We start from the raw sequence: 12,425 nt of genomic DNA, 5'->3' as shown, positions 1-12,425 counted from the left end.
CAAAAAACGAAGAAAATGCTCATCTACATGAAGGAACAGAATGTAATGTGTTGCACAAGGGAATTTTACGTAATCTGTTAGGAAGGCACCGTATAAGCCATTGTGTTTGGAATTGTCTGTGGCTCTTATTCAAGGTGCCAGTCCTTGATTTCAGTAGAATTCTCTGTGCATAGAAAAGTTTGTATTTGAAAATCCTAATGCCTCAAAGATAACTTTAAAAGAACAAAACAAGATGCCTTAAAAACATGAGGCTGGAGATTTGTTTTCAGTAATTATTTGAGTTACTCCTACTTTGTCACTGGTGCCTCTTAAAATGTTGTTCCATTACTTCTATTCCTTGCTCTTCTTATTAGGAAATTTTAGTTTGTATTCAGTATTCATATATTAACATTAAGCCTCCGGACAGAGGATAAAAAATAACTCATTCATGTGTTTTGTATTTCTATTTTAGCAACAAAAAATAAATTTTGTGTATTTTTTTTAGGTCAGCAGTCTTATTTTGCATGTAGAAGAAGCTCATACGCTCCCAGTAAAGCATTTTACTAATCCATATTGTAACATCTACCTGAACAGTGTCCAGGTAGCAAAAACACACATCAGGGAAGGGCAGAACCCTGTGTGGTCAGAAGAATTTGTCTTTGAGTAAGTCTTAATCTTCTTGAATTACTGAATTTCACTTGTAAGTTGCATTGCATTTAAGATTCTTAACACTGTGTACTGTTTTGCATATGCTTTTTAAAAATACTGTATGTGTGTTTATACAGCAGCAACCTTTCAGCCAAATTCTGCATGGGCAGAATTTTCTGTAGGCACCTAAATATCTTTGTTAATATAAGTGTCCTTGGCTGATAATGAGAACTCAGGATTGAAATGAGTTTAGAATAAGCTTAAATGCCAGCCAAGTATAGTATTAATTGAGGCTTTCTGTCTTTTCTCCTAGTGATCTTTCATCTGATATTAATAGATTTGAGATAAGTCTTAGTAACAAAACAAAGAAAAGTAAAGATCCAGATATATGTAAGTATTTTTCTGTAAAAGATGCATATATATTGCAGCAATGGATACTCTGTGTGGTTTTCATTACTCTTTCCAAACATTGTCACAAGAGAATTAAGTGTATTTTTATGCTCACCATACTGCTGTGTTTGTATGTTTTGGATGTCTGGTACTAGCTTTCCATTAATATTTTTACAATGAGAACCTGCATGGTTTTTAGTAATAAAATGCACAGTAGTCCAGTCCTGTGTATCTGATGGCTTTCCTACCTCTGCTCTAGAGTAGCCGTTGTGTTATACGATGACTGTGCTTACCAAAAAGCAAGAGGAAAGAGAAGCTTGTCAGTATTAGTCTGCTCCGTAAAATGCTAAGTTCCATGGAGTTTTAAGTCTGATTGCATGGAATTCCTTTTCCATGCATGTGTTTTGTTGCTTCCAGTGAGAAAGAGAAAGGGAGGAAAGGTGTAGTACTTTCATCATTTAAAAAAAATAATTTTTTAAAAAAATCTTGGTGGTCTCTGAACAAAATTTGCCTTGTTTTCTTTCCGTTTTACCTCATCTGTCAGCTTTCCTTGTACCACTCTTGTGCTTAAACTTGGTTACCTCAGTATCACTTTGAATGGGAAAGGATCCATATTTTCTTCTGCCTTTTACCGAAGTTCCCAAGAATTTATTTTTCTCATGTTACCCAGACAGCTGCTTCTTCAACTGTGGTTTTGCTTCTGTTCCAGCAAATTAACAGCAAGCTGGTAAGACCTATCAGCTTTCTAGAAAAGAAGGGGTTTGAAGAACATGGATTCTGAGCTCTTAGAAAGAAAAAATTGATTTTTTTTTTTTCCCCCCTAGTTTAGTTCTCTTCCCACACAATGTGTTTTTAAGGTTTTTTTTCCTCTTATTTGAGGTATCTTGTTTCCCACCATGCTTGTTCTGGAGCAACTTCAGCCCCCTGCCTCCTCTTTGCTGCCTGCGGGGCAGGACGCCCTCCCCGCCCCCTTCCAATTTGTTCCAAGATTTTTTTGTTTTCCATTGTGTTCAGACCTGTCTGTTCCAAAGCCTGTCAGAGTATTTATAATCTATTGCAGTTGTTTTCAGTTTGCATATATTGTATTACTGGCCTGTTACATATGCCTCAGTGATAATTTCTTCTTTTTTTTTTTTTTTTTTTGAGATTTGTACAGAAACTTTGACCAAAGTAGAAGAATTACTACTCATTTTGAATGCTCTTGCAGTACCTAATTAAATTTCAAACCTCTTTCTCCTTCCTCTGACTAGAAAACTTTCTGCATAGCAGGAGGAAAAAAGATACATTCCCTCTGACAGACAAAAGGGCTCTAATTGCAGTTGTGACCATATTCTTGCACTGTTCTTTTATTCATTTGAGCTCGAAAACTCATTATCTATCTACACCAAAGCTTTGGTTAGTAAAAGAATCTTTAAAAGGATAATTCTTGAATGGGATACTTCAGTAACTTCTTTAAAAGTGTTTTTGTAGTTTCCTCCTCTCTGTCCAGATTAAGGAGGTTGTGTTGGCTTTGGATGCATCCAGCTGATGGGAGGTGATGGAAGGTTTCCTTATCTGGGTCAGGAGCAGGATTGGCCAAGTTTCTTGAGTACATTTAGGTACACTCTTACAGCATCACCCAACAGTCCTTTCATTTTGGGATAAGGATTAGACTAAGTTAACTTGAATGAACACATCTCTCTGCTTACATCCCCAGCCCTATTGAATATGTGAAGTGCAGGGGGGAAGAAATGAGCTAAACCAGACCTTATCTAACTTTCCTATGTGCTGCATTGCCTGAATAACCCTTGAACTCTTCAAGAGAATTGCTTCCTTTCTTGAATGTGCTCCCTTTCAGCCACAGCTGTTAAAAAAGTGGACTGCTATGAAGTGGGAGTCATGTGAAGCTGGTACTATTCATCTTCCCAGTTAACTGGGTTAAGTCAGCTTTTCTGCTTGCTTTTCCCGCCATGTAATGCAGATTGAAGGCCCAAAACTCTTTTATTGGTCTCGCTGCTTTCTTTCCTCATAACACACAGAAGTTAAATGCCAAAATGATACTAGCATGAAGGCTATTTTTTCAGTATCTTAAAATATTTCCTGAGTTTTCAAGTCTTTAACTTTGAAATTTGCCTATTATGAGTATTCCATAATTATTTTTAGGTTTTTTGTTTTTAAAAAAGTATTTCAAATATTCTGAAATTATACTGAACAGTTTAGTATCAATCCTATTTAAATTTTTCTTTGTTTCTCTAATGGTAAATTGCATAAGGATTTATTCAAATAAATATATATAATATGGCTTGGAAAAAATAAAGCCCTAGAATGTATTAGTAGACTTCACCTGCTGCTACTGCAAACTGGGATGCTCAGGTATGATTAGACAGTTGAATTAGTAAATCTCTCAGGACAATACCACACAGTGTTTAACTGGAGTGGAAGTTCTGGTTTTGCACCATGGTAGTTGGTTAATTTCAAATTAGTTCATGTTGAAAAAGAAACATTTTTATAATGGGGGTGGTCACCTCACACAGGCAAGTCCATACAGCAAAGTATTAGCCAATGTCTTTCTTTTCAGGCACAGGTATTATTAGCAGTCGTGCCAAAGCTTGTTTTTGAAATCGATAGCTGAGATTATAGGAGGATGGGCTGTGCTAACATGGCAGTGACTTGTGGCTGCAAAAGGCAGGGTTTAGTATGTCCATGTACTTGAGCAATTTCCTCTTTCTCAAGATTTCAAATGGCTTTTATTCTGAATCAGTAATTAGAATTTTTTTAGGGTTTTTTTGGCGGCTCTGTTTTGTTCTGGCAGGGTTAGACGAAGGCTGTATAGTAAATTCAGGTTAATTTCCAGTCTGAGGACCGGAACAAACCTAAGTTTGATCCACTTTTCGCTTTGATTCCCAGGTTATAATTACTAACAATCAAAATACAATCTTGTTACTAAATATTATGCCTGAAGTTTCATTAGCAAATAAACCATTAAGAACCCTCAGTCTTACTTTTTTTTGTACTAGTATTCATCGTGTAAAATATTGTGATTCTTTTTGGATCAAGATTGTTGTCAAGAGAATTCTTACCTGTGTCTGGAGAGAAGAGATCAACTATTGTTCATTTTGATGATTTTCTGTATATTTGTTTCTCTTTTAAAATGTGCTAGATTGCAAAGTGAAAAATACCCTGAATTTTTCAACTAATATCAGCCTCTTACTGAAGGTAGCCTACTAATTCAGTGTAAGCTGCTAAATCGGAAAAAGTCTTGTTCCTTTAAAGTTATTGAATATAAATTACGATAGCAACTGTTCTGCAGTCCTTGTACAGATATTTCTGGTCTGACCTCCCCCCCCCCCCCCCCCCAAAGCAAAGCAAGATTATAGTATTTATATTATAGCTACGAAGTGCTACTATAACCACAGGGAAAAATTAAATCATCAGTTTATTCTAGATCCTGTATTTTATTCACCATTCCTCTCACTGAGATATACATGCCTCACACGTGCAAGCAAAATAAGAAGAAAAACACGTTGCTTAGTTGTGGGTACAGGAGCTTTGATGCTGGGGAGGGATATTCTAGGAAAGTCAGTTGACTATCTGGTCTAAAGACATAGTCCCATCCACACTGGTGGATAAGTAGCAGGTGACGATGAATTGTTTTTCACACTACTTGACTGATTTGAATGCATTAGCTTATATCCATTTATTAACTCCAAAGAATATGAAATAGGCAACAGGAATGTCCTGGAGTGAGCATTATAAATGTGATGTTTTTCTGTTCCAGTATCAAATGATATCCTGCTACATATTGCAACGCTGGGGCAATGGGAATTCTACTGGAGCTGTTGACAATTTCTGCAAGGCAGTGTGGTGTATGGGCTTTGCAGAAATGTAAAAAAAACAAAACCAAAAACCCAAAACTCTTGGGTTTGGGTTTGTTTGGTTTTTTTTTTTTAAGTGAGAACTTAAAAGCAGATCTTATTCAAAGGCATGGAAGGAGAGGGTGCCTTCTTGAAAGATCCAGACTGACGAGCTAAATGTGAAACTTTAACTGTGGACCCCTCTTGGAGCGTGGTGGGTGTTTCACAGGCATGGTGTTGCCTCTGCAAAGTGCCTGTTTCTGTGCAGAACGGCTCTGCTGAGGAGCGTGTGTGCCTGCTCCAGATGGGCCTGCGCTCCCACTGCTGCAGCTTGCTAGCCGGCTGCTGGGCCAGGCTTCAGCTGCAGTCCAGGTCATTGCTTGGCAATTTCGAGATACCAGCACCACTGAAAGGTGAATTAATGATTTGGCCATTTTTGAGTTGACTTTCATCATTATCTAAGCAGCAAGTTGCCTGGGCACGCTTTTTTACATGATTTGCATAAACTGTTACAGCCTTAACCTGGGAATTAGTATAAAAGAAATACATATGGCAGTGTTTGGGAAAACCATAGCAACACTATAACAAAAAATAGTAAGAAGTGACGAAGTGGTCAAGGAGCACACCTGATAGTGGTATCAGCCTAAGGCTGGAAAGGGGACAGTGAATTATGAACACTTTGTCTATTTTTAGTTTCTGACTGCCACCTGGATTTGCAGGGTAGCACTTTTTTACTCACTACTTGGGTGTTACAAAGAAAACTCTGTCAATATCTATGCAGTGTTTTTGAATGTATATGTATCCATTCTTTACAGAATGCTTTATATTTCTTCTTCAGTTTACAGGAGTCTGTTAAACGATTGAAGAGAGAATCTGTCAATATATTGATGGCAAAAATCTTGATTACTCTTGTTAATACTCTTTTGCTGAAACAAGATAACATGCTGAAAATAAACTTTTTTTATTCAATAGTAGCACTGTGTTGCTGGAGATAACTTACTTGAACAATGCTTTTTTCCCTTAAGTGTTTATGCGTTGCCAATTAAGCCGATTACAAAAAGGACATGCAACAGATGAGTGGTTTCAACTCAGTTCCCATGTACCATTAAAGGGTATTGAGCCAGGATCTTTGCGTGTTCGAGCACGATATTCTATGGAGAAGATCATGCCAGAAGAGGAATACAGTGAGTTTAAAGAGGTATGAAGTTGTTTAACTTTTCTTGGTTTATCTGTCAAAACTCATTTTGTTGGTTGTTTGAGATGGATCTCAGTAACACTGGTTGACATCATTAAATAATATTTATAGTGACATCTATGTATCACTACAGATGTATGATATCAGTTTTTCCAAAGCTGTTACATGTTAGGAGAAGCTTCTGAATATTTTAAAATTCTGTTTTTCTTTCAGCTTATACTCCAGAAAGAACTTCATGTAGTCTATGCCTTATCACATGTTTGTGGACAGGATAGAACACTGTTGGCTGGCATTTTATTGAAGATTTTCCTTCATGAAAAGCTTGAGTCCTTGTTGTTACGAACACTGAATGACAGGGAGATAAGCATGGAAGGTACTGCACTAAATTACGCTAAAGTTCACTGGAACTCTGGGCAGGTGGGGAAGGAAGGGGTCCGGCGCCTTCCTTGTTTTCTCCTCCTTTAGTTACAACATACATCAAAGTGTAAACACAGCACACTTTTCCTTTGCTTTTTGTTGTCTCCTCAACTTTTCACTTTGCTGTCTTTTTCAGATGAAGCTACTACCTTGTTTCGTGCCACCACTTTAGCAAGTACGCTTATGGAGCAGTATATGAAAGCCACAGCAACAAGTTTTGTTCACCACGCATTGAAAGACTCTATATTAAAGATAATGGAGAGCAAGCAGTCCTGTGAGGTGATACCTTGAACTATGTTTTTAAACATTTTGGTTTGTGGACACATTTATCTACTCGTTGTTATGTTTTATGTTTGCATTAAATATTAGCTTCAGAGACATGTATTAATCTCTCAGAACTAAAATTCGTTTACGTAAGAAATAGAGGAACTGAATTCATTAAGAGATTTTTTTTTCCCTAGATTTTGGCTTTGAACAATATTCATAGTAGAACTTTAAGTTTTTTAATTAAAATTTCTTTATCTATTTATTCTTTAGCAATTGTAGGCTGTTCTGTAGCAGTTACTGCATGTCCTAACTTGAGTAACTTCTAGTAAACTCAAGATATCGCAGAGGACAATGTCTGAACTTTAGGTTTAATTTCAAACTTCCTGATATTAAATGATTGTTATTGATCCTGAAACTGTTTTTAAAATGACCCTCCTAACTTCTGTCTTTGACTTTAACTTTATTGTGGAAAGGATGGGAGTCTTCAGAAATTTGGATTGAGAGAGACAAAAAGGTCATGCAGATGGATAGTGGTGAATATCTGAGCTGTTAAAAGCCTAGTGTATTAGAACTTAAAACTGTTGCTTCTTCGCATTTCCTGACTAGCCATTGAAACAGACTCGTGAGTTCTGTAAGAGACCTGTACAGCAGCAGAATATTTAATTTACTTTGAAGTAGTATTCAGTGTGTAATATTATGAAACTATATATATAGTTCTAGTTAGGAGGAAAAAAATAATCTTTTTCTCTTTTTGTTTTAGTTAAATCCCTCAAAGTTAGAAAAAAATGAAGATGTAAACACTAATTTGGCACATCTACTCAGTATACTTTCAGAATTGGTGGAGAAAATATTCATGGCTGCAGAGATACTGCCTCCGTAAGTTTGCACTTTTCTGTTCAGATTTGTATTTGAAAATTCCTATTTGTTTGCATTACATTGCACCTTAAAGTGATGTTGTTGCTGGTTCATCTTCTGCTAATCAGTCATAAGACTAATGTCTTTAGGGTTGCTGTATGCACACAGAGGAATATAGATGGGGAAAAAAATAACACTTTTGGGAATTAATAGTGCTTTTTGCAAAAGCCTCTGGCTAGCACACGTGCTTTTCTTTGAAGGAGAAGCTGCTAGGCCCAAGAGGTCAGGGAAAGAATAATAAAAATAATCAAACTCATATTTCCATGAAAAGGTAGAAGACAGTAGTAGTTAGCAGACAATTATATATATTTAAGTTGATTACAAATACTTTCCAGTCCTCTTCCTCTGAGAAAGAGACGGAATTATTAACAGCATATGAAAAATACAAGCAGGTAGCAGTAGAATGATACCATGCTATGATTGCTTCTGTCTGCTAGGGAAATGCAGAGGTTATTTTTTTTCCTTTTTTTTAATTGCTAAAATGACTTGTTTTCATAGCTTAGATTTGAACCATCTAATAAAAAGTGGATAGTACTAACAGTTTTCTTTCTCTATGTCATTAGCTTTTAAAGTACACAAAATCCTCAATTTTAAGATAGCAGAGTAGCACAGAAGTGTTTCTTTTGTGTTAGTGCTGGCAAGGTTAGCACTGAAAGTTGCACTCCTTTTAAGTATACGATGCAGCTCTCAAAATTTTCTGAAATACACCACAATCTTCCCATTTTTTCAATGGCAGAGGACTATTGCTGTGGTTGCTTAAGTTTTAAACACCTAACCCTCATATGGAAAGAATTGTTGTTGCTTAGTTAAGAAGAAAAAAATTAAAAAAAAAAAAAAATTAAAAAATCACACCATCAAAATTGTCTTTTTTGAAAGGAAATATTACTTGAGAAACAGGAAACAGACAGTTATAAAACATTTAATGCACATCTGAATAATCACTGAATTGCATATAGAATTGTGTATTAATGAAGGTTTTTCCTTGCCATTTATAAATTTACTTTTTAATATAAATTTATAAATTTAGAAATTGACTTTTTATAAATTAACTTATAAATTAACTCAGTTAAAGTTAATTTAAAGCTTATGTCTAAATTATAAACGTAGAATTGATAACAGTTCTACATCAAGTAGGACGTTGGTCTAGATCCTTTCTGACCAACTTTTTTGATTCTGTAAGTTTAACGGAATGAGTAATTAGCTATTATTTTTGCAGGACATTGAGGTATATTTATGGGTGCCTACAGAAGTCTGTTCAAAACAAGTGGCCAGCTAATACCACCATGAGAACCAGAGTTGTTAGGTAAGTTACTGGGCACTTTATTCTGAAAATAATCTTTTCAAGTCTTTTTAAAGACATACTTCAGCATGCTTATGTATGTTTCTTTCAGTGACAAAACTCTATAGTACTTACATAGGTTACAGCAGTATTTTAAGATATTTATAATGCTGAGGCATGATATCCCAATTAAGGATTATGAGCTTGCTAGATTCTTAATCATGTTCTTATAGCCTTGCCAGAATAAGGTGATGTAATATAGAGGTCAGTATAGCTTTACTTAATAGTTTTAACTTTGAATTTGCTTGCTTTTTGTCAAGTTTTACAAACTAATTTAAAATAGCAATTTCCTTTTTCATGCTGGGAAAGAAAAACTTCTCTCAAAGCAATAGTTTTAACCTTTGTGATACCTGTAGAGAGCAGTGACCTCTGGAGATCATGTTACTGTCACATGCCATCTGGGAGGACTGTGCCTTACCCAGGGACTCTTACGTAGTGTGTGAGAAATCTTACATGGTTTAAGATCCATGCCCTTTCAAATGCAGGCCCAGCATGGTAAGGAATGTAGTACCGTCTCATAAAGACAATTGGACTGTTGTTAGACTTCTTTGAGGTACTGTCTGCATTGGGACATGTAGTTTTCTGCATCGGAGAAGGCTCCCAGTTGCTGGTGTTGGGCTGCTGGTTCTGATCACTCTGAATCAATGCTCTGTGTTGGTTTCTGAAAACACATAATTCTGTGCTGTCCCAGTTTTGTTTCACTTCTCTGCTCCAGCCCAATCACGCTGAAACATTCCAGAGCTCCTCTAAAAATGTTGCAGTGGGTTACTGAACCTGGCTCCTCTGAACTCGCACCAGCCACAAAAACTCCAATGTACATTCAGAAACCAATGCAATACACAAGTTCTTCCTCTAACGCTGTCCTTTGCCAGCACAGGTCAAACAAAAATCTTTGACAAAGATGCGGTCTTGACACTTTTTCTAAACGCTACGGGGGATTTTAAGGGTATCAGAGCCACATCTTTCCTTTTTTGCGGTATCTGGCAGTCATACGATTTGCTGAGGTTCATCTCCCACGGAGGGAGTCTTTCAGAGGTTTTTTCTTTGGCTTGTGTTTATCACTTTGACACCAGAAGCCTTATGTCATCCAGGGTACCATGGAGGGGCATTGCCTTCAGATGGAGCCTGCTCTTATGGTGAAAGCCCCTCATACTTTGAGGGTGTAACCTACTGGAAGGCTGTAGAGCTCAGCAGTGAATACTGTATCTCTTTCTGTTCCACCCTAGCTCCAGAGCGAACCGTGTGGCTTTCCTTAGTGGACACAGCTCACATTCAGAGTACAGAGCTTCACAGCCTTCAGTGATGATGATTATCTTATTGCACTATTTTTGGTCCAAGAATGACTAAATATTCAGAGGCAGATGGACAATTTTTAGATGTCTGGATATCTTCCCTGCTGTATCAGTCAGAAAGTGCTGCCATTTCTCTCTGGTTGTAAAACCCCCATGTAGATATTCTTAATTTAGGCAGACTGACCAGGGTAAGAAGCACCAGATCTTCTGTATCAGCATGGTCCATGCTAGATTCATACCTCATTGGCCTTCAACCTTGGGCACTTTAAAAGAGGAATTGGTGTATATGCCATGACTTCAAAATTACTTCCTTCCTCGTAGCTTTAAATTCGCACCATAGAAAATATTTCAGCTTCACATATGGCCAAAAGCTGTTGTCTTACCAGCCTGTAATTCATGGTTCTTGGAGAAGTAAGAAACGTCTATAACAGTATGTATTAGGTGTCTCGGATATATGGAAGGTGCATTGACCTCACTCCTATGTCTGTCATTTTCAAGTAATATGGACATTACCATCACTGTGTACTTACTAACAGGCAAGGTAGTATAAGGTCCCCTTCCTTCTTTTATAAGTGGTCAGGCTTTGGTATTGCTGTAGTGAAAACCACTCTGCTGGTAGTATCCAAGCACGCCGAACAAAATTAAAGATGATTTAGATTGCTTTAGTTGGTCCATATGTCACTTCATTGTATAGCAATTAGCCGGAATTGAGGTCAACCTGAGGTGGATGTTTTTTACTTCTGCTATTAACAGAAGGTTAGATTTTTCTCATGCTACTGAAGGCTATTCTGGGTTTCTGTTGATGGAGTTTCTAGTTCTGCAGTCAAAACAAGAGTGCTTTTTTCCCAGCTTCCTAGATGGCACCAATTACTTCGTGGAGGCAAGTAGCAGATCCCTTATTATTTTTCTACTGTAGCGTACTGTCATCAGGATATGGATTGGCTTAAGCTGACCTCAGGCTGTGCTGCTGCCAAAAGAGAGGCTCCCTTTGCCCACCCGCTCCTGCGCTCCTCCTTACATTGGCCTGGGGGAGCGGGTGGCTGCGGGATGGATGCCTTGGGGTAGCAGACAACAGAAAACCTTTGGGAGGTCAGACACCAGGGGCTCCTCCTTTTTGAAGCCGGCATGGTCTGAGATTGGCTTCAGTATGACTTTACAATTAAGTTCTTCCCACATGGTTTCAACAGTTCACCTTAATTGGGAAATCAACATGCCTGTTCTTTCAGCTTTTATCATAGCTGAAGTCATAGCATGATATTCTTAATTTGCTAACGTATTCACAGAGCGCAGGCTGGTTGGTTGGTATCTGTCTCAAAAAGATTCCACGCTAACTTGAATCCTTAAAGACTACACAATTTTACATTCTCTAATTTTATTGAACAAAATACAATTTTCTTCCCATTTCAGTGGCTTTGTTTTTCTTCGACTGATTTGTCCTGCTATCCTGAACCCAAGGATGTTTAATATCATCTCAGGTGACTATATGCTTCAGATTGAATTCATACTTTATACAGTAGTGGGCATGAAATTACTGCAGTGTCTAATGTAGCAAAATACAAAGTTTTTTTGAACGCTGTGTCCAAAGTTGTTATCCACATCATTTGACTGACTTCTCCATAAGGCAGCCAACGTATGCTTTTCACCCTTAAAGATTCGATTGTAGTTATCCCCAATGTCATTCTAAAGTCCAGAAAAACATGCATTGTGGTATTTAATACAATTTTGAGTTAAAGGCTAGCAATGTGGAATATATTGTAGCAATGTGAAAAATGTAACTATGTGATCTTCAGATGTCACCTTGAATACAATGCAGTGCCAAAGTTAATGGCTGAAATTCAATGGTATCTCTTAAATGAACCAGATTTATAAAGTTGAAAATGTGTCTGCAGAGCTTGGAATACATTTGTGCATCTAGAAAATTAGGCTTGAATAACTTGTGCGAACGTCCTGCTTAGATAGCTTCCAGCCATTGGAGAAGTCTTTACTTTGACTCATTAAGTGCAGTCAATCTCAAATACGGAATCTTAAAAATGAGAGAGGGGTGGCACTTAGGAAAGGGTGGGTTGCGCAGACTTGAGATGGTGACCTTGGCTGACTTAAAGGCCGTATGTAGGAGAGTTCCCCTGGGCTTGCCTAAGTGAGTGTTCGCA

General features: G+C 37.4%; 1 protein-coding gene across 2 annotated transcripts in view; it reads left to right on the top strand.

Annotated features, from left to right (window-relative positions):
* RASA1 (RAS p21 protein activator 1) overlaps positions 1-12,425 on the top strand; it is a 66,712-nt gene that overhangs the window by 47,292 nt on the left and 6,995 nt on the right. For both annotated transcript variants that reach the window (XM_050913182.1, XM_050913181.1), the window contains 8 exons: positions 485-642; positions 941-1,017; positions 5,876-6,048; positions 6,259-6,418; positions 6,599-6,741; positions 7,490-7,605; positions 8,861-8,947; positions 11,683-11,750. In XM_050913182.1, the coding sequence (XP_050769139.1) occupies positions 485-642; positions 941-1,017; positions 5,876-6,048; positions 6,259-6,418; positions 6,599-6,741; positions 7,490-7,605; positions 8,861-8,947; positions 11,683-11,750 (982 nt within the window). The remainder of the gene's footprint in view (positions 1-484; positions 643-940; positions 1,018-5,875; positions 6,049-6,258; positions 6,419-6,598; positions 6,742-7,489; positions 7,606-8,860; positions 8,948-11,682; positions 11,751-12,425) is intronic.

Source organism: Gymnogyps californianus, chromosome Z (genome assembly GCF_018139145.2).
Source record: "Gymnogyps californianus isolate 813 chromosome Z, ASM1813914v2, whole genome shotgun sequence".
In the NCBI taxonomy this organism is placed as follows: Eukaryota; Metazoa; Chordata; class Aves; order Accipitriformes; family Cathartidae; genus Gymnogyps; species Gymnogyps californianus.
This window is presented reverse-complemented; position numbering and strand designations above follow the sequence as displayed.